General features: G+C 39.0%; 1 protein-coding gene across 1 annotated transcript in view; it reads right to left on the bottom strand.

Annotated features, from left to right (window-relative positions):
* The window catches only part of USP6NL (USP6 N-terminal like), a 130,026-nt gene that overhangs the window by 44,465 nt on the left and 58,474 nt on the right, over window positions 1-27,087 (bottom strand). Inside the window, exons 3-5 of the mRNA XM_082309104.1 lie at window positions 25,702-25,775; window positions 23,738-23,820; window positions 3,554-3,593 (exon numbers count right to left, since the gene is read on the bottom strand). Coding sequence (XP_082165230.1) covers window positions 3,554-3,593; window positions 23,738-23,820; window positions 25,702-25,775 — 197 coding nt within the window. The remainder of the gene's footprint in view (window positions 1-3,553; window positions 3,594-23,737; window positions 23,821-25,701; window positions 25,776-27,087) is intronic.

The raw sequence follows: 27,087 nt of genomic DNA, 5'->3' as shown, positions 1-27,087 counted from the left end.
AAGGATATTCTGTTTCATATGGTTAGTGATGCAATACGATAACAATGTAGGAGTTTAATTTCAAAGCTCTGCAGGATACTGAAAACTTATTAATACTTTCATTAACTGCATCTGAAATGTTGGGGGGAAAATATGAAAGAAAATTATTACTTATTGTCTCAAGAGAATTATAATTTTACTTCCAGCTTTTACTCGTCAGAATTTGTGCATTCTTTCTTGCCTATCAGTGCAACAAAATGGGAAAAAAACTTCTTTAATCCAGGAGCCCAAAGCCTTGTGCTTGCAGAATTACGACTTGATGACTGTTCAGGTCCACCTCAACCATGATTCAGTCCATGAAGTATCCTGGAAATAAGCTGGTTTGGGTTTTTTAAGTTATTTTTATTTGAATCCAACTGATGTAAGCCTGACATAAGTATAAGAAATTTATGGGGGAAGAAGTGCCTCTACTCTCTCAGCCTTAACTTATTCAACTATTCATGTTGTAATCAACCACCCACATTCTTGTTCAGGTTCCATGCTGTATTTCATAACACCTCAACCACTTGCTTTTTTTTATTATTATTATTATTTTTAATTATTTAAAACACTTTCTGAGGAGTTAGGTTAGAGGGGAGCTGTAGAAAAACTACCGCTTCCCAAGTTTCTGCTTCTGATTCTCCTCTACACTTGCAACCCCTTTAAGAAATAAGTATTTTTAACATCTCTAAAGCAGATGTTCTCTAGGCAGAATTTAGATTGCAGAAATAACATTGCTATCAAGTCAGGAAAGGTCTCTGCCCTCAACAGGTTGTTCAGATAATTGGTAAGAAAAATAAAAACCTATCTGCTCCCACAGTCTTTTTGTTTGTATGTTTGATCTACTTTCAAGATTTTTGGTCTTCTGAGCCAGAAGCTCACTTCAATTGTATGTTTGTTAAAGCTTTTATGTCTTCTGTGTCAATTTATCCCAGTTCTCAAGTGATGCTACAGTAGTCAAAATAGCAATTATTTCTGTGTTCAGTTGTTGAAAACTTTTAGCTATTTTTTCCCGGTCTGAATTATGTTCACTTTCACGTCTAACAGGTGCAACACTGAAAACATGGATAGATCTGATGCAGCTCATTGCAGAGTAGACGGATGCTGCTGCTGCTCTTTCAGGCAAGTTCCATGTAGTTGTCACCAAAAAAAAAAAAAAAAAAAAATCCATTTATCTGTCTTCTGAGTACATTTTACACTTTGAAGCATTTTTGCCGTTGGGAATAACAGAATCCATAACTGAAGCAGAGAAGTTTTCTTACTCTTGTGTCAGTAAATAATACACTACTGAAGCAAAAAAGCATGAAGTGAAGTTGGCAGGCATCCATCTTTTCTGCAGCGATCTACCTTCCTGGAGAGCAAGTGTGCTAGAGCTGAGGCTTAAAGTAATGCTTTAGCAGAAGCCTCAGACAAAACCAGAACTCACTGAACAGTTCCCTGGAGAATTTATAATCGAGTAAACCAAGGACAAAACCAAACAAACTGAAAGTGACTTACAAAACATTTCATAGCACTTCAAAAACAGAGTCACAGACAGACTCCAGATTTCCTGAGGTCAGTTCTCTGTCCGCTTTTCTCTTCTAGATGATCTTTCCTCCCCTAGTTTTATCTCAATGTGCTGCATGATTCATCCGAAGGTTAAGTAGTTCACAATGTAGGACAATGATTTGATGCATTTAAGCCACCAAATGCCCAGCAAGGTAATGAAGCATCAAAATTACTCTGTGTTCACAGTAATAATGCCTGTTCTAAAAGTATTACGCACGTAAAGTACACACACGTAAATACACACACAGAAACCCCAGCTTAAGCTTTACACTAGAATGTATATGAAGAAGAGAGATGCAAAATTCACAAGGATACACAACCCTTTACGTAAGCTGCAAACTAAATGAAAACACGACTTGGGAATTTTTTTTTTACATTCACAAGTAAGGCAAAAGGAAAGCAGAAATAGTTCTGCCAAGTAAGTGACTTCAAAAGATATTGCACAGAAAGCTTTCAGTGCTAGCCGACATTAACATGAGACATTAATTATCCGATGAATGGTATCTTGAAAATTGTAAAGATTCAACCACCACTGACAGAAGACAGATAAACCTCAAACCAGCAGAGGTCAGGATATCATCAGGAGTATAACCAGGAGCCTAATACAAGAGCATTACTCTATGATTATAAAAAGACACTAGATTTGCAATTTAACAGTGATTCAATAAATACAGTTTCTATGCTGACATTTTGTCTGAGACAGCATGAATACAATATGCGACAGAGAACTGAGACTCTATTTTCCCCCAATAATTTAAAGCTAACTACAAAGCCACAGTGAATCAGAGCTTCAAAACACATATACCACAATAATTGCAAGCTGTCTAATGCTTATGCTCATAGACCCACCACCCTGATGTGTCCTTCTGATGGGAATGAAGTTATACATACACTCACTCTGTTATTAAATGTAATGGAACATGGCAGGAAAATGCAACTATTTCAGGCTGCGTACGCAGAAACACACATGAACCAATGCAAAACAAAAAGGACGCAGAAGTTCCCTTCTTTTGTGAGAAGTTCCTACTAGCCCAATACTGAAGCTCAAAATAATTCATTTTTAGAAACACCGCTGCTCTTAACACTCAGGGAGCTGAGCTGCTTAGAACAAATCATTCTGTCCCTCTTCCATGCACTCTACTTACTTGTGCAGCCAAGGGGGCTAACTTTAAACTTACAGCTCTAAATATTTTATCATGAGTTTTCTGACGATACAGAAGATCAATACGGACAAACAAGAAGGACCTGATCTGGTCTTGGAGATAACAACAGGTCTGACAGACCAAGGGGAAATACCAATAGTATCTAGGCCCAGACAAGTAGAAATTCAGTTCCCGACAATTTTAATAAAAATTCCCAGAACATCAGTTCCCAAATTTCTCCTCCAGAACCATCCAGCAGCAGCAGGACTTTTGGACTAGGGCCTGCACCAGCTGCTGACAGGTCTTGCATGTCCAGAATACACCTCGCTCGTCAACGGAACATTACAAGGGAGGTCATCGTGTTTCAGGGGCAGCCAGGATATTTGTCACCATTTACCAAACTAGAAAAGCATGCTACGCTCCTCAGGGGACGGCAACGTACACCTCAGCATCAAAGCCAGCACCCCACTTGGACAATCCATCCACCCAGCACAGCTGATGACAGCTCATGACACAAAGACAATAGCTCTCGCTCTTCCAGGGCAGAGCTGGGTGTGATCTCTTAAGTAGCTCTGTTTCCTTTACCAGGTCATATAATGGGTGAGGAAAACTCATGTCTCACTGCAACCAGTAAATGTAAGATTGCATGGGCCCCAGGGGATCTCTGGGCGAGCTAACATGGCCTCAAGGACCACGGTCCTTACGGTACTTAGAACATGTTTCTCTAGGAATGCAAATCACTAAAATGCTTCATCTTCTCATTTCACAATGATTTATATTAAAAAAAGTTGTAAATCTGTAAACATTTACTTCCTACTCAAAAAACTGGAAGACACTGGACTTACCTTTTCTATCGCTGCATCGTGGACAGGAAGCTCCTCGGGACTGAAAACAAAGACAAAGTTCATATTACTCGTGGTCAATCTTGGCACAAAATCATTTCTGTATAGGTTCTTACAAGTAATCATTTACAGTAGCAATATGCAGTAACGAGTAAACAAGAATTCTGAACTTCAGAGAACTAAGGCAATGACACACAGGAACCCTTGGAATTTATTTTTTAAAGCCAGTAAAACTCTCAATATTTTAAGTACAGAACTAGAATTATTTCAGTCTTAAACATTCTAAATCAAAGTAGTTGCATACCTTCAAAAGACAAGAACTTAACAGAAAGTTGTTTTTCTTTAGTAAAAGCACCCTGTGCTGTACTACTGAACTGAAACCTAAGTGAATTTTTTGTTTTGTTTATTAGACCACACTACTGTTAGCTGAAACACCCCTATAAAAGCTTTTCCTTTCCTCCTTTACTACTGTGCCCTGTGAAAGGCACTGAGACTTTGCTTGACTTAAGAGAGTTAACTTCCAGTTTCTCAAATCTCCGCAAAACTCACTCTGAGTAACAGGGAACCAACAAAAAATCAGTTTTATTACTGGGTATCTAATTAATATTAAAAAATACAGTCCTTTCACCACTTAGCCTAACTCTAAAAAGGCAGGTTATTAATTGAAGCTTAAAAAGCAGCCTTTGAACAGATACATTTTCAGACTTTATATTATTTTAGTTTCATTCTGAGGGCTCTAACTTCTGTTCTTCTTATCAAAGAAACTTGTGTTTTTCTTATCAAAAGTAACTGGACGACTTTGATGCCAAATGAGCCTGCCTGCCTTTGCCTGCATCATCTGCAGCTTCTGAAAACATAACAGCTCATCTCTCAGTAGCAAGGCTCCCTTCTTCTGCTCTGCAGATCAGATAAATAAGACACCCAACAAAACCCTGTTTAAAAGGGACTAAAAAGCAGGCACTATGTGAAATCCTTTTAAAAAAAAAATTCCTACTGAGTCTTGATATCACGAAAAAAGTCCTACCCACATCATTACAGCTTTCTATAGCGAGGACATTAAAACCCGGTATTTGAGACCTGTATCAAATCTGTGCAAGGGTGAAAAAAAACCACTGGGGCAGGCTACAAAAGTAGTTGCTGCTGCAGTCAATATAAGACAAGTCTGATGCAAAATGCTTGAATTATATTTGATCTCATTTATTTCATTTAAAAGATGCAGTTTCAGTTTCATAAGTTATATTTGAATCAAGAAATACATTTGATTTACTTCAGCAAATGGAAAAGCTTGCTCCAATCAACACCTTTTCAGAGACCACACACACGTCAAAGTTTCCAGTACACAGCCTAGAAACTAATTTAAAAACCAGAAGAGTGTTTCTTTTGAACAGCATCGCAAAAAGCATAATCCATTCATTTAGAAGCACTTTGCAAGTATCTGAAAGTTTTCTTGAAGAACAACATCAAAACCCAAAAAACCCCTGATGAACATCTGTCTAACGCACTAGGAATTGCCCATATTCAGTGCTATCTGAGGTTGTAAATGCTGTAAAATCATAGTATAGTGCACATTCCCATATAACTAAATTAACGAACTGAAAGTAAGCCCTTTGTGTGCCAAATATCACCTCAAAATTAAGCTTATTTGAACAGAAGTAAAAAGAAAAATAAGCAAAGCGGTAGAAAAAATTCAATTTGATAATTGCCTGTGGTTTGTTGTTGTTTCATTTGGGTTTAAGTACAAAGATTGCTAAGCCTTGCAAACGCCACTTAAAATTTTCAATTCTTTAGCAACCCCTTCTTCTCTCCCCACGCCAAATTTCTGAATAACCTCCTCCGTTGCAGGCACTGTCTACCTCCACCAGAAGCATCGGTCCCATGCAACAAGAGGAGCGCACAGCAGCCGCATTCTTCGTGGCCCTGCAAGATCACACCAGCAGCCAGCTGCACACCCAAGAGCCTCTCCTTCCCCCAGCGCCTCCAGCAGCGTGCAAGACACCGATCTGACTGCTCCGCATCCCCGCGGGCTCCCATCGGGCACAGCTACTCCTCTGCTCAACTGGTACCACTTGACAGCTTATCTTCACGTTTGCTAATCTGGCATGGAAGCTAATCACACAAAAGATTACTCAAATCTCATTTTCTCACAAAGGATAATTCACAACAATTTATTAAGGAATTGTTTTTTGCTAATTTTGCAAGTTCCCATCGACATACAAACAAAAGGGATAGCTGGATCTACTGAAAGAAGGCTCTTTTGCCCTGGGAAGCAGACACCGTACTCCCCACTAGATTAATCCAGCAGCACATTTATGACCACATTCCTTGTTATTTCTTTAGCTACAGAGCTATGCACTAACACCACATACCTATACATTTTAAGCACTGAAATTCCACAGGAGCACATTAAGCCAGCCCCATATTTTTATTCCCTGAGATGCTGCTGGCAGCTGAGCACCAGGAACACAGCGCAGAAGCTGAGCGAATTGCCCCGGGCTGCTCAGTAACTCACTGGACTGGAACAGGAGTTCCTGGAGATCTTCCTCCCAATTAACGAGATTGCACTAACGATGCCCATGTACTCACATACATAATATTCAAATCTATCCTGCCAGGACTGAGGGAATGGCATAGTGGGCAAACAAACTCTCCCAACCCCCTAAAGATATTTTAAATAAATACATTTACATTTAGTGAATGTGGTTTTTTACGCAGAAGCACCTGGGGTTTTTTTTTCCCCTAAAAAGGATTAGGTGGGATCAGACACAAAAATCAATGTAATTTTATTGTACCTTTTTTTTTCTTTATAATAATGAACGTTCCCCTTCCTTCATCAGCCTAGCCAGTCTAATTTTGTTATACCTTCATTATTTCTTTTAATGTTGAATCTTCTCCCACCATCCCCAGCCTATTTAAACTTGTATTTTTTGATGGTTTTTTTATCTGTGTACTTCACCAAGTAATAATGTGAAGTAGTAAACAATATTAACATAATATAGCCACATCCTGCCCTAAGATGACTGCATCCCTTTAATAGCTCAAGTAATATTCATTTAGGGGATACGGAGAAGAACAGGACTGATTAACGTAATTAGCTTGGAACCATACAATAGCTGATATCCAAAAGAGGAGTCAGAGAGATAGCTTTTAACTGAACTCATGTAAATAAGGTCTCACTTAGCAGAAAGGAAATCTTTTGTCCACAATAAAGAAAGATCCAAACTAGGTAAATTCACCTGTTTAAATCGGACAGGAATCAAGACCCATCACATCTGACATGTGCCTTTGCCCCAGGCATAAAGACTACAGCCTCCCACCCGCAGGCTGGGCAGCCCACCCTGCAGCCTACCAGCAGCTCAAGGGCTCTGGCTGTCACTGCCAAGCAGCTCTGGTGTTACAGCATCAAGAGAAAGGTCCCGAAGTGTTGTCTACAGCTTTGGGAGCTACAAAATGCTGGGAGCAAATCCTAACTCCAATAAGGAGCAGGGTCCACATGAAGGTGTGCTGGGTTTCCTAGCAGAAGGATCCTCAAAGGCATTTCACTGGGAGAAAGTACGAGACTCCAAGGTTTGACTGGAACTCAGGACCTCTACCCGTGGTCCTCACTGTTGCTGAGTTGCAGAGCAGCCCAAAGCCTTCCTCCTGTCTTTCAGTCTGGACTGTTACCACCTTCTGGTGAGGATTATAAGGCCTGCAAGTTCAAAGAGACAGGATCTCATTTTGAAGAGCAAGGACTTGATTGAAAACGCCTTTTTATGAGATTATAAGTGATGAATGGATTTTAAATCTTTACATTCACCACGATGGATAACACAGGTTTTCATGAATTTTTCAAGATAACTTAACAGAAATATTAATCTTAAATGCATAAATATCTGACACTTCAGGACATTAAACATGCAGATCTATGGTTTTGGCCATTAAGCTATGTGTTGTAATTAGCCTCCTTGAGTAACAGTGGTAGTTCAAATAAATTGAAAAGTCTCAGACTTAACAAGCTTACAGTCACCTACCCACTGCTGCTGCTTAAATCAGTCTTCTTTAAACAGCGCTTCGATATATTTGTTCAATATAAACACAAGGAAAGACTTTCTAATATTACTCACTCATCAGATTTATTCTTCTCCTACATTTGTATTTAAATCCCAAATACATTCCCTGCTGGCTCAAATCACAGCATTTTCCCGCTTCTACTTTGGCTTAAATAAAATTTAAGAAATGTAAAGGCTCCTCTGTCATTTGCAGCTTCAGCTGAGGATGGAAGATGTTTAGTGCAATAATCAGCAGTCTTGATATGTTGATAACCCCGGAACTGTAAATTCCCGTCAATTTAATTCCTCACAGTTCCAAGTTGTATAAACCCTGACACTCAATTTTTCATTGGGAAAAAAAAGTGGCAAAAATTAACCATAATACACTAAAAATCTCTACCACAAAGCTTACTTGCCCAAAGAGCTGTCACGTTCAAAATTTCTTTGTAAGCTGTACTTTCATTTGTCATAACTTCTATTTCAAAACACACTACTTGCTTAAAACCCTCTCTACTTGCTGTCGTCTTTCTTACCCCAGAGAGAATTAGCCAGTGCACCGTGAAGAACTTTGGAGTCCTTCATCCTGAGACATGTTGCAGGAATAACTGTGATATGTGCAAGTCATTATTGAATTTTTTTAAAAAAGTCAATTAAATTCAATATTCTTATATTACTGAACTCACAATAACATGACTATTAAAAAATATGAATCCTCATAAAACCTGGGATGCAGTCCCTACGCACAACAGTTTCTCAAACTATTTCTCAACTATTTTCTCATGCTCTCCTCAATGTACTACTAAGTGCAATAGCATTACCTTGTACCACTGCAAGCACATTTTAACTGAAAAGTATTTGAAATCACATTTGGTGTCACATATTAAATACAACGTGGGAAAAGTTTCTTGCAGAACACTTATCTTCATGGTCTCATTGACTTAATCATGAAGAAACAGATGCCGTGCACTCAGTTTGTCATTTGTGATGTTAAGTGTTGAAATCCATGAGGAAAACATACTTGCTGCTACCTGGGAGAACTATTTTGAAGGAACTCTTTTAAAAAAGAATAATAAAAAAAATCAGTCATTTGTATTGTTTTGAAACATCTATGATCAAGGAATATGTGAGTGAAACATCCACAAAAACATTAGTAAGGCATAAAACTCAAAAGCAAAAGTGTCATGAAATAAATTTACGAGGAGTGATCATGCACAGGTAAGACATGAGAAGGAAGGGAAGAATTCAGCTGACAGATATCTGAACAAGAAAAGCTTTAGTACAAATGGAGTTGTTTTGCTGCACAATATAGAACTTAGATTGTTGATAACAAATTGCAACAACATTTCGGTACTCATGTATTAGGAAAAAGTAAATCTTCCCAAGTATGAACAGTTTTTAGGCTGTGTAATTTGTCAGAAGTGAGTTGTAGGAGTCTATAACTTTACTAGACAAAAAATTAGTATCTTCACGCTGGGAAACCAATTCCACAATAATAAACACACTGACTAGGTGCTCTCTTAGGTCTGCCTCCCTTGCAGGGCCCGATACACAGCACATAACACTGTCAAAGCAAGACACAGTATTATGGATAGTTACAATGCTGCTTTGCCACAGAATGACACCTTATTTTATATATATACACGCTGTTTCCAGGTAGCTTTTACTGCCTCATGTCATATAACATACATACTCATCTTCGTTCTCAAGTTAGAATCATAGAATCATTAAGGTTGGAAAAGACCTTTAAAATCATCAAGTCCAACCGTTAACCCAGCACTGCCAAGTCCACCACTAAACCATGTCCTCAGGCACCACGTCTACCCGTCTTTTAAACACCTCTAGGGATGGAGACTCAACCACTTCCCTGGGCAGCCTGGTCCAGTGCCTGACTGCCCTTTCGGTGAAGAAGTTTTTCCTAATATCCAACCTAAACCTCCCCTGGTGCAGCTTGAGGCCGTTTCCTCTCATCCCATCACTTGTTACTTGGCAGAAGAGACCGACCCCCACCTGGCTACAGCCTCCTTTCAGGTAGTTGTAGAGAGCAATAAGGTCTCCCCTCAGCCTCCTCTTCCCCAGACTAAACAACCCCAGCTCCCTCAGCCGCTCCTCACCAGACTTGTGCTCCAGACCCTTCACCAGCTTCGTTGCCCTCCTCTGGCCACGCTCCAGCACCTCCATGTCCTTCTTGTAGTGAGGGGCCCAACACTGAACACAGCACTCGAGGTGCGGCCTCACCAGTGCCCAGTACAGGGGCACTGTCACCTCCCTGGTCCTGCTGGCCACACTATTCCTGATACAAGCCAGGATGCCATTGGCCCTCTTGGCCACCTGGGCACACTGCTGGCTCATGTTCAGGCAGCTGTCAACCAACACCCCCAGGTCCTTTTCCACCGGGCAGCTCTCCAGCCACTCCTCCCCCAGCCTGTAGCGTTGCATGGGGTTGTTGTGACCCAAGTGCAGGACCCGGCACTGAGCCTTGTTGAACCTCATGCAGTTGGCCCCGGCCCAACGATCCAGCCTGTCCAGGTCCCTCTGCAGGGCCTTCCTGCCCTCCAGCAGATCGACACTTCCACCCAACTTGGTGTCATCTGCAAACTTACTGAGGGTGCACTCGATCCCCTCATCCAGATCATCAATGAAGATATTGAACAGGCCAGCTGACAAGATAAATAAGACTATTTTTGTAATTCACAGGACACACAACAGTGTTACTTATAATGACTATTTTTAAGCCTGCATTATGTCACAAGATGGGCTACAAAGCGAACTGTTTTCTGAAGTCAACTGAAAAAACCTCATTAACCATTATAAGTAGAAATAAACCAGTATTTCAATGTCATGCCTTCCTTTAGACCCATGATTAAGTTACTAATGTTGAATTCAGATCCTTTAGTCCAAGCAAGTTAATTTTCAGAAGAATTCTGATTACGAATTATTGTTTTAACCTTCCAACCTTTGAATGGAAATTAAAGGCAATAGTGTCATTTTCAAAACCAACAACACATGGAAAAGACTTCTGAAAACATTAAGGAGAAAGTAAGAAAGCTGTTTTTTAAACTAAATGATGGATTTTCCAAAGATAAAATTCTGTGGATCGCTTCCTTCTTTCCATTACACATTTTATTTATATAGCTCACAATTTTGACTGCATGTGTCTATCAAAATAATTGGAGCTCTGCAACTGTAATCACCCATTTTGAATTTTCACCGAATAACCCCTGCACAGTATGGGGGTGGTGACTACAGTAGATTAAAAAACAGCTTTCAGAAGTTTTCTTAAAATTCATAAGCAAGCCAAAGCAATTAATTAACATATGGGATAAGCCAATGTGATATTCCACAATATAATTATCAGGAAATATGCTGCAAGAAAGAATTTAATGCTGGCAAAAGACTGGATCACATGTGATTTTGTGACTAGGTTTTAGTCACAATTATTATTTGTGGATTCTGTGGACGTTGCTGCCAATATGCACAGCACGGTGCCATGAACATGAAGCTCCCGTCCAGAAGGTCTCAAGTAATACACACTCTCAGAGATAAGATAAAATCAAAAGATTTATCAAATTCAATTAAATCTCAAAGTGGTGACTTTTTAATAACATACGTTCCTGCTTGGGAGAAGATAACTTCACTGTAACGTTTTTATTTCCAATATAAAAAATGATCGAGACATTCATAGCAAAAAAAGATACCTGTACTCACACTGTCACATGCTAAAATACATGGTTTTGTGTCCTTAGTAAAAGACATGTTCTATATGCAAACTTTACTGTTTTCCCAGCTTGGAATCGAAAACCTTTGAGAAAATCTGTAATCTGCATAATTGAGCACAGCAGCATTTCTAGTGAGTTCTGATGTCACTCTAATTGAATATAAACACTGAGGTTAAAAGTGTCTTCTCAGAATCCCATTCCAAGTGTTTAAAAAAAAAAAAGATTAAAAAAGATAAAAATTAGTCTGAGCTACCTTAAAACTCTCAAGAAGTTAAAAGTTAAATGAAAGAGAATTAATCTCTTTGCCTTGCTTCTGATTTACATCTGATATATGTCTGAAACAGCTAGGATTTTTTCCTTAAGCATATATATATATTGCTCTTAAGTACTGCTTGAAAGTTAGTTACTATACAGATCACTTACACTATATATTAATAGCGATCCAGGACTTACATGTTGGCAGCTTCATCTGTATTAAAATTCATGTGCTATGCAAAGCGTATTCCAACATAAATTAAGAAAAATGGTAGTGTTCCAGCACTGTATATTTGCTCACTGCTGAAGCTCAATGCTTTATAGACCTACACTTGCTTTTTTTATGAAATAATCTTCTGCAGTCTGAACTTCCATTTTGGTGGCTCTTTCACTTGGGTCAAAAGTAGCAGCGTCTTTGCGCTTCTAAAAACTGTCGCCCCAGACCTCTTTTAGCACTCTCAATAATCAGTGCCAGTGAAGCACACTCTGGCCATTCCCTATATTCAGTTACTTTAATCTTCTATAAATGCTAAATATAGTAGGAAATATATGTGGTAATAATGATTGTGTTAAATCCTTACATTTTAGGGCTTAAGCGGTAACTCAAAACCAATGCGTACCGCTTTATGGATGTTGTATAAATTAAATCATATATTACCATATTTAATCATTTATTCAGTTCTGCTACCTAATAGCTCTTTTCATAAAAGGAAGTAGTTCATGAATTCCTAGTACACAGTGGGTGATCTTTTACTCAAATCAAGTAGCAGCAGCTGTTAACAAAAACACACTATTTGACCTTAGTTGGCAGAATTATCCTGCAGCTTACTTTTGTGTTTGCAATCAAATCTGCAGGATTGCATTCACCTCATTTCTTTCTGTATCTGCAGAGGACTGTTGAAGTGACAGCTTGGACTAACTCAGCTGAAAGAATGGATTTAAAATTCAAATTTCAACTCTAGTCCTAAGAATAAGCTCAAGAAATGGGGACAATTGTGACACAGTTTTAGGGAAAAAGAATCCATACCATTCTGAATGATAGCAACTAATAACAGAACATTCCTTCCTTCCATGGGAAGAACCTGCATGAAGGGAGAGTAGTGGAAGGACCATGCACCAGATCATCATGATAAGAGGAAAATAAAAAAATATATATAAAAAAAAAATCAAAAACCCTTTCAAATTATTCTTAAGAAAAAAAACCACCTTTCATTAAGATGAACAAAACAGAATTAAAGAGAAGAACATCTTAAATGCTTTTGTAAAGGAACAATTAGCAGTCAAAACCACAGGAAAATTTATTGCTATCTTCTAGACACATAGATATTAAAAAATGACTGCAACCATGACAGCAGAGCACATGGACAAACCTGCTTATTTTCCAGTGGAAGCCAAAATTAACTAGACAGCAAAACACAGCTGAGAAAGGTATACCTGAAATCCTGCTACTCTCCTTATTTTGTGACAATAAATACCAATCCAGGAGGCAGGTTATGCAGATGTTGTTTGAAGTACAGGTGGTTGGTGGCTTCTCTTCAAACAGGTCCAAAACAGGTGACTTCAAGCCTTGCATAAAATGAGTTGGTTCTGGGTTCAAAGAGTCTCCTTAGCTTCACAACATTCTAAAGTGAGCCTGTCTCGGACAATGACCTAGCCAAGACCAGAAGTAAGGCACCTCCTCCTTCTCCTGGTGAAGTTCTACCACCAAGAACACAAGTGGTGTGCAAATACTGTAAGATCCTATATGATTGTGAAGCTCACAGGTGATCATCTGGGAGAGAAAGTCTGGCTCCTCTCCCTTCTGCTAGGACTGGTTTAGACAATTTTCATGGAACAGCTTTTGAATAAATGACCACTTTTGCCATCAGGCTGGCAAAAAAAAAAGACTTGTTTCAATAGCAAGCGTGGGGAAAAGTGAACAGCAAAAGCATTAAAGAGTTCCTCATAGCGACCAAAACACATTCTAAAGCAACATTTCTGACCACATACTATTGCAAAATAAGACATTGATTTAAGGAAGCAATTACTGCACATCGCCATATGCATCTCATGCTTTTAGAAATAAGTTCAAATGCACCAATGCAAAGAAACGGATCACAACGCAACCACCACCACAACTGGGCACGAACGCAGCGATCAAAGTTCACTGTCCACCATGGAAGCAGAGCTGTAAACTAAAGAAGTCAGAACGGATAACAACTAAGTAAAATTTACAGCAAGTCCAATGTACTCTTTCCGCTGTCAGTGATGTTTAAATAAAATTGCCTACTTAACCTGAGCCTCTGAAAGGTCCGCCTGAAACTTAGCCCCATCACTTCACAATTACATAGTAAGCAGAGATTCATTTCAACTTACCAGGAGTTCCATAACTGATAAATAGTAAAATTTGTAAAACCTCTTCATTAACGTTTATTATGTATCTATCACCGCTGTGTTTTCAAACCAGGCTTTGTCTTACAGAAATGCAATAAAAACATTCTTTAGAAGCAGTTCCCTGTGAATGCATGCAAGAAAAATGGTTCTGTCTACTGCTAGGAACATGGACCTAAAAAAAAGCATTCTGAATCTCAATTACTAACCCAAGAAAACTTCCATTTCTCTCCTTACATAAAAATAATATCCTCAGCGTACATTAGGGCAAAAGGAAAGAACGTTAAATAGAGCTGAAATTTGTCGTGTGGGTTTTTTTTAACAGCAGTTCCTCAGTACATTTATTAGCAATGAATATTTCAGAGAAAAATCAGTCAAAGTGTATCACATATTAGAGGGCAGAATCCATTGCACGCAATGCAAGACTACAGTAGAGTTTTCGTAGTAGATCTTTATAATGCCACATGAAAAAGTCTACAGTCAAAGTGAGGCATATTCATGTATTTAGTAAAAAAGGGAATTAAGAGAACCACAACTCTTCTCTAACACCCGAGATCTTTATTTAAAAAAAAAAATAATTAAGACTTGTCTTCAGCAGCTGGAAGAGGTTGAACTTAGCACACTTTCTTCCCAAGGCAGGGAAGAGTTAAGCCACCCTCCTGACAAGTAGGGCTGACCCAGTCTCACAAAGCCAAGAAGAAAAGAGGAGGAGAGGAAAATGACAGCAAGTCCCTAATGAATGACCACAATATATAAAATGCAGTAAGATTTACATATATGATTGAACTGTTAAGAATAAACATTTCATTGCTCTTTCAGCACCTCATCATATCACTTAATGTGTTTGGCAATACTTTGCCTAGAAAATTAAGGACAGTGGCTGTGTGTCACTATGAACAGTAACCTTGCAACTCTCCTAGTAACCTTAGTGTTCTTTCTTTAAGCTTTGACGTGCAGACTTTTCTACTAAAAAATTGAAATTACAATTATATAGAAATCCCTATTTTTTTAATACTACTTTGATTATTACCAAATTACAGCCGCCATGCTTCTTTCTTTAATTTCTATTACCCAAAACTTCTGGCACCTCAGCGTAACTTCTTTTGCTGCCAAGAACACTCAGAGACCAGTCCTTACATCTCTTACCCGGAGACACTTCACCTGTGTACCTACTCAAATCAGCAGGGCCAGCAGCATAAGAGTGATTGTTCTCAGACATGTGCTTCGACAGGCACCTTGTAGAAAGTATTAAAGAATCCATGAAGAATATTTTGGAGATAAGGACTATGTTCCAGCAAGTCTATGTAGAAATTACCAAGAAACAGAATGAGAGAGGGGATAACTTGTTGCTTATCATATTGCTCCCTATTAAAAAGTTAGGGGCAAAATAGTAATACTGAAAAAAAAAAAAAAAACCAAAAAATCAATAGCTTCATTCAAAGACATTTAATGGAATATCTCACAATTTGCTCTCCCCTAGCTCATTTGTGCAGCATGCTGCAGAAATGCATTACAGAGCTAATAAAAATGCAATACTTTTTTTTAAAGAGCGAAGTTTGATGGAGGAGAGCAGGTAGGCCTCTATCTTAGCAAAAGAAAGAATAATGAACTCTGCTATTTGAAAAGCGCCTGTGGCAACGCAATGATCTCCGGCATTAGCAAACTATTCTAAAAGCATGCTCACCGCTTTAATAGACTCATGGGATAAAGAATAAGAGTATGAGTCAGATTCTCAGCTGCTGTAAATTGGTACAATTCCATCAAAAGCAGCGCAGAGCTACTGTAAGAGTAGTACAAGAATCTAACCCCATTTTTTAAGAGAGCTTCCTGAATGTGGGGGGGGGAAATCCACACTGTATTTTCTACCATTAGTATTTGTACAGCGTTTCCTTCACTGGGGGGGGGGGACACCAGAAAAAAAACACACCACAGAAACAAAATCAAAAGCAACCTTGCAGAATCAACCTCCAATCTGCCCAACCTCACTACACTGATCCCTGAATGTTTATCAACATAGGAGCATCTGCCACACTGCACGTACATCCCCAGTTTCCCTTTATTGAACAGGTAGTAAAAGAAAAACATGTTTAAGCTTAATCACCCAAGTTAGACCACCAAACTTGACAAGATTGGTTATAGCTATAAGATAATAATTATTAATACAAGTTAACACAGACCTTGATAATGACAAGAGCTGAGAAGAATTCATATTGTGCAGGCTGGAGAAATAAAAGTCGTTAAAATAATTCCTGCAATTTTTTAAATGATGTCATGGCAGCTTATGATTTTCACAGCTCATTACTGGAAGTTAACAGGACAATTCAGTTGATTTTTTCAATGATGGAAAGAAAAAAGTGCTTGAAAAGTTGCAGTAAATAAATTGTAGTTTCTTCTGTTATTTCTACTTTGTATCTATTAAGACCTGAACTATTATAACGCTTTCCACAACATATTAGTCAGCGTATATTAGTCATAATCTATGTTTCCCAATGTAGAGTAGTAAAATTTGGCCTTGAGCTCCACCTGCCCCGAATTCCAAAAAGCAATGTTATTTCCTTCTTATTTAGAAAAGCAAAACTGTGATCTTTAAAAGTCTTCTTACAAAAGAAAACTGAACGCCTCACTCACAGCTGGGTGATATAAAGAGATAGATAAATAAAAGAATCAAATGAGAATATACACACAAGTACAGCTAACAGAAGACCAGATAATATAAATCCTACTTACTAGCTAAAAAGGAAAGGTGTGGAATTTTTTTATTTTTTTTTTTAATACTTTTTGCTCGGTCACTATCTGGGACGAAGGGCTGACATCACTAGTTCCAACAGGTACCCAGTGAATGATCCCAGCTGACGTCTCATCCTCGAGAGGGAATGTCGTTCAAGGAGTTAGAGATTTCAGTACAAAGGAGCACAGAACCTGGCAGACTACTGAACGGGGGCATACTGGTGTGGAGGCCTAAGCAAAGGAAGATGCCTTCTAGCTGTTCGGATTTGCTCAAACTTTATCTTCTGTGCCATCCTAGGAAGACACTGAGGCTGTTTTGGTTATCCTGCTCGCTGACTTTTGGCCTGATGGTGAAAGGCCTGAAAGAGGACCGGCTCTTTAAACATGAAATGGGTGTTGACCTTTAGAGTTGCAAAATGCTGCTTTCAGCTTCTACCCTATTTTAGGAGCGCGTATAAAGTTTAGGCTGTTTTGCAAACCCCAGTCAGCCACCGCTTTTGTGACCATTCAACCTTAACATTATACAGGGCAGGGAAGAAGGGAAGGAATAAAGTTATTTTGTCCTTGTAGCTAGCTGGAGAGTTTCACAAAAAATACATACAAGGATACATTCATGAAAATATATGTTTAAATATGTGCTTCAATGATCTTCAGTTAAAGCTTAAATTCTTATTTATTTACAAAACATTGACTGTCATTTGGATTTGTTGCTTTCTTTTGTTGCTTTAAGACCTTTAATAACTTTTTAACTATCTTTACAACTTTTAAAAATCATTCATATAATTGCCACTTCTAAACAAAGTAATATAGATATTATTATTTAAACTGTAGGCTTAAAAAAGAAATTAAATATCTTTTAAGACGTTCCTAGGAGTAGTAGAGGACTTGCCACCACCCAAGGAATAAAAGTATTAATTCTAGTAGCTTTTTTTAACCATCCCAAAGCAGTAACAGATCAACTGAAGAATTCAAGGAGGGGGAAGGGGGAAATCCCAGATCCCAAGGCATTACTGGAATGCCTGTTATGAGCTTCAAGACACTCAGAAATTCCTTCAGTTTTTTTCCCTGAAGTTATTCCCTTATCAATGACTGCTGCTACAAAAACTGCAAATAGAAGTATCTGCAACGTACAGTTTCTACAACAGAACAGTCCACAGTAAAAAGATTAAGAACATTTACTTTAAAATTTAGCCAGGCTCCAAGATAAGACAGAAAGGAACTGCTTTTTTTGTGGGGTGCAGACTGTTTGGAGTTCGGTTTTCTGGGGTATGGGTTTTATTTTTGTTTTCTAATTGTTTGGGGTTTTGCTTTGGTTGGGTTTTTTTTGTTTTTTGGTTTTCGTTTTGGTTTGGTTTTGTTTTTGTTTTTGTTTTTTAATTGCAACATTCTGGTGCTTGTGTGTGTGTGTTTATTGTGAGCATGAAATGAGAACTTTTGATTAAATCTGGAGGAAAAAAAATGAGGTAGCTTGACACAACACTGACCAAAAAGACACAACATATCCAAAAACAGAAGAAAAAAAACAAAAAAGAAAAAAACCCACCAAACAAAACCCTTATTTTTTATGAATACCAAACACATTCCATCTTTTTCATTTCCAAAACCAGCTGAAACAGTTTTTGTTATGACTATCTGCGAAGAGATCTGAGGCATTTCTCCCATTCCTAAAATACTTGAGTGAAAAAGTCATATATTATAGACTAAAGCTTATCTGAACACTATGGTGGTCCCCTGAGATGGTCTGCTAAACTTATATCAACTTACAGGTATAGAACAAACTACCTGTCACATACAATTTCAAGAATATTTGCTAGAAAAGAATATTTGATCTTATCAAAACACTGCTAGACTCTATATACAAACACTGGTGTTAGATTTCCTGGAGGAAAAAACGTTCCTTTTAAAAATGAATGGTATTTTTCACATCAGCCCTACTGTTGAGCATTCCTGCACCATAACGTGCAATCAGGAGTCCAGCAGGATTTTTACTGGAGAATTTACAGAATGAGGACCATGCCTGAAGTTTTTTGGGTAGAGATGTTCCTTTTTAAAAAAAAAAAAAAAAAAAAAAACAACAAAAAAACAAACCTTATTTTTAGGGCTATAGGTAACCACAGTGCACCTGTGGAAATATACTGGTCTGTTCTCTCAAGACGCTTGTGTTGATGACTAAGATGAGCTCCCTCCTAGACAAACATTACGTAAGTGAAGAGTTAAGTTTTAACAGGCACTACTCCATGTATACCAGGTGACTTTAGGAAGACCAACAGCACTGGATAGAAACTAGTCTATATCGATTAAGATTAACAATGCTAATGGAATTAAGACTGTATGAAATGGTATTGAGATGAACCAATGCTACTTCACCTTTCTTGTACTGCTTTGCAAACTGCGTTTAACGTAACAGGGTTGGAAATATTGCACTGGAAAGCATGAACAACTATCAATGGGGTCCAGGTGGCACACGTGCAGCCTAATCTCAGCTATGAGAAGGCACATCAGCATCTGAATCGTAGCTCCCTCAGAGCTGATCTGTGCCCCTAGAGTCATTTGAGACCTCTGGACTCTGAAATGGCCTTTTCCCCTTGGAAAACACTGCTCTGAAAGCATCTCTTTCCAAATACATCCTCAACCTTCCAGAAGGAAGCAAACACCCTGTCGGGTTGTACAACAATCTAGTAACCATGGTCACGTTTACAGTGTTCTGTTACCAACATGTCCAGAAAACACCGGCTTCCTTGGCCGACATCTCAGATATCTTCTTCACAAGTTGAGTTCCCAGTGCTTGACTTGTACCCAGCATGGCAGTTTTATGTATTGGGTTTCAGTAGCCAGGTGCTGCAGGGGTGACCTGTGTGGGAAGGGGCCACGACCTGCCCTGTGCCAGTCATGGCTGCTCCAGTCAGCTCTGAATCCGCTATAACAAAGCCATCGTTTGCCAAAACTTCAGTCAGTCGGAGGAACCCATGATCCCTCTACTAAAAACATCTTTTTAAAAGCACGGCAGCTGCTAGAGGCAGGAGAAGTGGAGGAGATGTGGGAAGAAGCAGAAGAGACACACAGAAGGAGATGCTGCTGGGGACACAGCTGGAGATGCGCTCTCAGGAGGAGGCACGTCGTGCCAGGGGAGGGACGCCTCCGAGGGGACTGCAGCCTGCGGGTGACCCACGCTGGTGCAGCAGAAAACGAGTAAGATAAAAGGAGCAGTAGATGAAAACAGGTAAGAAATCGAGAGCGGCAGAAAGAAGTCGTTGCACGCAGGATCCCGACCCCGTGCACTGCCATGCCATCGCCTCACCAAAGGAACTGGGGCGAGCCAAGGGTGACCCAGGGCAAAAAACAAGGGAAGTTTGTGCTGGGGGCAGAACGGAGAGGAGTGTTTCCCCTAGGCGCTCGTTAAAGTTTTATCTTTTGCCCCCTCCCCCCCTGCAATATCGAAATCAGTAATCGGAATGTTGTGTTATTTGGCGATAAATTAAATTATGTAAAAAATTCCCCAAGTTGAGACTATTTTGCCAGCAACACCATATGGCTTAAATAAACCATGACGACCACCACTTCCTTACAGCCTCCCAACAACAGTAATTGGTAAGGCCAAGTTTTCTACATTTTAGCCAGTAATGAGAGTTTAACTCTTTCTGGTTCATGCATGCCTCTCATATACAATTTATAAACTACTCTACTGAAAACATACTCGTTACAATTTAGTCAGTCCCACGGGCAATACTCCTCGTAGGTCCATTTTGTTTTGTACAGTCTGGTCTTAAACATCCCAAGAGACAGTCCCCTTCGGCTCCCCACAGGGTTATTTTGCAGCTTAGCATGTTTGCTGGAAACCTGCTTCTCATATCCAACTTCCCTCTAAAACTTCCCTATAAAACTTTCCTATTTTCTTTTCAAACAAGTCTCATTATTATAATGCTTTGGTTCTTCTTACTGAACTTACTTTCTTGTTCCTTAAATTCATTAGGTATTAACTTAGCCTTTTGGGTTGGTTTTTTTTTGTTTAAATAGCTATTTTAATAACCTGTCCACACCAATTTCCTTTTAACATCCAAAGTCAACTAGAACTTCCATATTCATTTGCAGAATTGCAAAATAAACAACAGTACTACAGCGAACAAATTAAATTGTGTTCTTAAGGCAGCAGCTATTAAAAATTTAAGACAGTGCTAAGTAAAGATGGTCTTAACTATTGCAAACAATAAATACTACAACAACAATTAGAATCGACCAAAGCTGCCCAACAGGTATTTCAGCTGTGGGTCTTAAATGAAGGTTAGCCTTAAGGTGAGCTATTTCACCTGAAGGGAAATGCCCTCTCTGTTTCCAATCACCAGCCATTTCTACACTGTTATAGCAAAAGGCACCTTCCCTCTGCTACTCAGTATGTTCTCAGAAGAAAATCTAAACGGTTTTACCCACTTCTACTGGGATGGCAGGAAGACAATAGAAGCGTAAGTGTCTTCAGGTTCTCCAAGTTTACTAATTCTCAGTTTGACACACAAATAAGGACACTGGGACACCAGAAGAATCGTAGATCTAGACCAAAACCGCTCTTTAAAGTCTCTAGTCTTTACTTTCTGCCATCTTCTTCTTGGTGGCAAGTTGCACAGGCAGCTTGAGTGCTTCATCCCACCTGCCCTATCAGTAACCAGCTGAACTTCGAATGCACCTTCACAGAGCCAAGGAAGGCTGCAGACAGGACACAGCCAAGGAGAAAGAGAAGTTTATAAACTACCGACAGTAATCAAGGCCTATTGTACTTGAGCAAACAACCCCTAATTTTCCATCGGGTTCTCCACATCCAGCAACCTTCTGATAAAAAAGACATTTTTCAGCTACTTAGTATTTTAAGACGTCAGTGTAAACAAGATTACAAATCATTGCAGATCTCAACTTAACTAGAGAACAATAAGTTTAATACTGTCCCCGGACTTTCAGTTTCCAATGTGCATCGGCCTGTTGCATTAATTCACACTGTCAACACCTGATTGATGGGTCATGGGGAATTATGGGTCTTATGGATGATAACCATTACAGCAATTGTTTGAGGCTTTTGGTTCATACTGCTTAGTTTCAAATTCTTGTAGGAATAGGAGTTTCTTTCAGAAACTGTAGATTGCACAGGCTCAGTATTGCAGCATACATGAACCCAGACCATAGTTAAAATCTATAGTGCAATATAAATTGTCTTTTCAGGGAAAGACAGTTGATATGCTTATCCTAATTATATTTCTCCTATTAGGAGAGATTTTATTTCTCAGGAAAATAAAGACATCATTTGCAATGAATTTGCTATAAAGAATCATAAAGTAGCCTTGATGGCACTGTCAGGTGAAATCTGTCTTATAACGAGACATCATTAGCATGTAAGCAAAAAATATGGCACAATTAGTGAAGAGACAGAGTATCCACATATATTGTTAATTTGTGCAGTGCTCGTGTTATAAATCTTTCAGGTTTCATCCCTTGAAGTTGACTACGCAGAGAATGAATTCTGCATAGACTTGGCATTGGTGACTAATGACATTACTGGAAAGGAAGTATGGCCTAATGACTAAAGGCCATCTACCCGAGCACATCACAAGGACTGCAGTGCGATGTAAGGGTGCCCACAGTAGCTTTAAGTTACAGCTACAGCAGCACGGAAACTGGCACATGGTGATGTGCCAAGCAGCACCTCCATAACTGCATCTCAAATACACTACGGCATTGGAGCCATGAAATCCAAGACACCTCAAAACTGACTGCAGCAGCAACTGTAGCAGACATGAATAACATTCTTCCATGCCTAACACATAAAAAGGCAAATAGCACAATACAAGTAACAGGAAAAGTTCAGGAGTTCGTAAGGATACCAAAAACAAGAATCCACTTGCAAATCTGAAGGCGAGTGATTCAATTCCCATTGAAGTCGGTGGCGAACTTGGCAATGGCTTCAATTACTTTTGCACAAGAAATAGTTCTGACATCCTCCATTAAGAATGCCTACAACTGCAGCTACAACACCAGACACGTGGTGTTGCAGCTGTAGTTTACCAACACAAAGACCTCTCTGTGTAAAACAGAACTGTTTGGAGGTCATACACCAAATTAACTCACCCTGATGAAGCAAAGGCAGTCTACAGGTAAAGATCACTGTTTTAACTGACAGCTTATAAAAACAATGACATTACAAAATAGAAGAAAGAGGGGGGGAAAAAATCCTCCCAAAACCAAAACACACACACCTCCCCCCAATACTATAAAAGCACATAGTTATTACAATAAGTTTTCCACTTATTGATTTTTCTGGATTTTAATTGCACTTCATGTATTCAAACATAAACGCCAAGAACGGCAGAGAGTCTTGACTTACCAAAAGTAGCAAGTCAGCTTGTGTTCAGTTTCTGCAAGTTGGATATTTATATCTGCCAACCACAAAAGTCCTAATACAATTTAATACTCACATCTTTTATTTGCCAAAAAGACAGAGAATATTTGTTTCAAAGGAGGTACCTATAGGGTAATTGGATCTGGATTCTGGCAGTTTCTGAATTTACTTTATGATGCAATATTAAGTCCCAAATTGGCAGAGACTTCAGTAAGGTTACTAAATACATGAAGTTAAACGAGATTTATCTTTGAAGAACTGTGATACATAGTTGTTCATATACAACCATTAAGTAACCTTAAATGTGTTCAGATTTTTTTTTTTTTTGAAGATCAATATTATAGTAAAATTTTTAAAAATCCTTCCAAGAACTTCAAGTTTGTTTATATATAACACAATTACTTAAAACCAAAATTTATCTGCAATTTAATTCAGCTTGAACTATGTTTTTTGTAGACTATCAGTTTTCATTCCCAAATAAAATATTCAAAAACATTTCACTCCCTACACAGGATCAAGTTACAGAACTAAAAAACAGCTAGAAATGGAATTGAAAAGCACAGTGAAAGATTACCCAAAAGTTACACAGCAAACAGTTTCCAGAAGATCTACTAAAAGGCATAACACTTTCACCAAGTAGGCGATACAATAAAAAGCATAAATAGTAATAGTAGCAAAGTCTTAATCTTATTTTCTTTTCAAGCTCGCTACTTACTGTAGAAACCCAAATCTATCTGTGACTTTGTAAAGATGATAGTCAGCATCTTCCCACGGTTCAATCTGTGCACCCTCCCGTCCCTAAAGGAAAGAATAAAAAAAGAGCCAAATTAAGTTTTATGATACAATAAGATAAGACGCAGAAGACAGGATTCAACCACTCAAAGCATAATCTGTGGGACACACCGGTAGTAGGGTAGAGAAGGGGGAGGAGACTGCTAGTCCTAAACTGGCCAACTAAGAAAAAAAGAGAGTAGCACACCTCTCCCAGCCCCTACAAACAGTATTTTCATCACAGGAAACCTCTTTTCATCACTGCTATACGCAGAATAAATTTGAACCACTGATTTCAACCACAGACTCGTAATAATCTCACATCTGTTGTTAATCTCCAGAAGTCCATCAAGGTCCCCACACAGTGCCTTCTACTCATTTTATTTCCATAATCCATCTTTCCTGAACCGTCACCTGACAACAGCACATACTGCGGACAGTCTCAAGCCTAACGTCCATGCTGACTTCCAGCAGCTGTCAAACAGAATGCAGCACTGAGTTTTCCCTCAATGAAGCACTCGTTCATGTTCCTCTCTTCTACTCCAATTGTCAATTTTCGTAAGACTTGCAGAAATATAAGTATGTTTCAGCTATATATTCTTCCAGTATGGGCTATGCACAGGTTACTGGGTGTGAACAGAGGCCACCACTCAGAATACAAACCACATGCGTGTGTTTTCCTTATTAAAAAAAACACAGCCTCTCACTTAAGTGCACACCACCAAGCCTGGCATGTAAAATGTTTCACGAACTCTACAAACAAGTCTATTGCTCAGTACTCCAATGACACCTATAAAGTCTGTAAGTGTTACAACAATATGTCAATATAGTGTAGGCATTCTAGACATACTCTGTGCCAGGCTTTCACTTGACAAGTGGTTCAAGAAAAAAAAAAAAAAAGGATATGACTAGGGTATTTCTTCAATTCCTTACAGCAATCATAGAATTGTTTAGGTTGGAAAAGACCCTTAAGATCATCAAGTCCAACCGTTAACGTAACACTGCCAAGTCCACCACTAAACCATGTCCTCGAGCACCACGTCTACCCATCTTTTAAATACCTCCAGGGATGGAGACTCAACCGCTTCCCTGGGCAGCCTGGTCCAATGCCTGACTGCCCTTTCCGTCAAGAAGTTTTTCCTAATATCCAACCTAAACTTCCCCTGGCGCAGCTTGAGGCTGTTTCCTCTTGTCCTATCGCTTGTTACTTGGGAGAAGAGACTGACCCCCACCTCGCTACAACCTCCTTTCAGGCAGTTGTAGAGAGCAATAAGGTCTCCCCTCAGCCTCCTCTTCTCCAGGCTAAACAACCCCAGCTCCCTCAGCCGCTCCTCACCAGACTTGTGCTCCAGACCCTTCACCAGCTTCGTTGCCCTTCTCTGGCCACGCTCCAGCACCTCGATGTCCTTCTTGTAGTGAGGGGCCCAACACTGAACACAGAACTCGAGGTGCGGCCTCACCAGTGCCAAGTACGGGGGGACGAGTACAGTACAATCTGACAAACAATGCAGTTCACTCACCCTTGAAGTTTTCTGTAATGATTTAAATGTTTCTATTACCATAACCAAAAAATAAATAAATAAAAAGTAAAAGAAGAGTCCTTCTGATCTCATAGCTACACCAAGCATCCTCAAACATCCCAGTTTCATTACTTCCAATACATTACACTACCTTAAAAGAGCCCCAAAGCAACTTGTCATGCACCTGAAAAATGAGTTGATTGAGTCATTATCCAGAATATCCCCCGTGGAGGGAGAATTTAATTCACCCAGAGGCCAGGGTATCATGAAACAATCAGATTAGTACTACATAGTGTATTTTAAACAAAAGCTAGCGGGAACCATGATTCATTTTTTAAACAGACATTAATTATAGAATGTCTTTAAAATTATTATCAAGTTCACTTACTCTGTCATATTTGGCAACTATCTCTGCTCGTTCTTGGGCAAGTTTGACAGCAGCATCCTGCTCAGCATCCGCACCTGTGGAGAATTAAAATAACGCTGTTCAGATCCTCTCCCTTGTGAACACAGAACTGCAGCTAAATACTTGGAAAACAAACTTCAACCTCAAAGACACTGCTTGGATGGAGAAATGCCAAAACAATTGTATCAAAGCAAAATATGACCTTGGTGCACGTCTTGAATACTGTTCAGAGTAAAATACAATCATTCGATGGTATCCTAACTGCTGAGTTTAGAATGTTCCTGATTTTCCACCAAAGCAGGCACAAAATAAAGTTAAAAAAAATAATACCCCACAACCCACTAACTGAAAGACTGAACAAAGTAGTAAAAGCTGCGAGTTGCCAATTCCACAAACATTCACATAGCCAAAGACAGCCGGAACATACACTACTGGTTTAAAACAAAAGCGTGAACTATTTACAGGATTTGTAGAGAAGGATTAGAATACTGATGAATGCTGAAGAACTACTGCATGACTTCATCTGAGAAATTGCCTAAGACTTATTTCTCAGAAAACAGGTAAGGATATCGTTGAAAACAGGGAAGGATATCGTTATAGTATCAGAACTGCAACTTTGGCAACCCAGAGCTGGAAGAAGCATAAGGATATGACAACAGGAAGGTTGACAAGCAAGAAAAAACAGATGCATGGGTAAGCACTGGACGTCACTATGCTGCAGATACAGCAGAGTTTACTACAGTGGTGGAGTTAATGTTTACATAAACCTGGTTTGATTGAGAGAAGGTGAAGCAGACTCTGTGTGTAACCGAATTAGGTTCCTTGGCATTGTTCCCGCAACAGAAACCATTGCTAGAACACGGACAGGAATGTAAAGAGGGCACCATGAAAGGAACAGTAAGAAAGATGCTGCTTTGACTATTCAACAACATAATGCACTTCAATATCCCAAACGCCATTATGATTTCAAACCAACGAGGCAAATCAGCTTTAATCAATGATAAGTTTGTGAAAGATTCAAGAGTTGATTTCTTTCAATTATTAAAAGGCAATGAACTCTAGATAAAGCAAAGCTTTAAAAAAGGTTTGAAATAGTTTTCAAGTGCACACTGTTATAAAAATAACTGCAGGCAAGTGTTTTTTCTTCACTATTTAGTTCATGGCAACATAATGAACTTCAGCAATTGTACATGTCAACCATCTGGGCCACGAAATAGAAAAACAGATCAGATATTACAGTCTTCCACCATATGACATTATTAACACATTTATTTGTTCAAACCCAGTATTTCTTTAATAAAATTTACCTGCATATTTCTCAGACATTTAGAGAAGAAGTTATGCCAAGGTGGCCTTCTAAGCCATCCG

This window comes from Platalea leucorodia, assembly GCF_965183815.1.
Source record: "Platalea leucorodia genome assembly, chromosome: 4".
In the NCBI taxonomy this organism is placed as follows: domain Eukaryota; kingdom Metazoa; phylum Chordata; class Aves; order Pelecaniformes; family Threskiornithidae; genus Platalea; species Platalea leucorodia.
The sequence above is the reverse complement of the archived record's forward strand: the minus strand, read 5'-3'. Positions and strand labels throughout refer to the sequence as shown.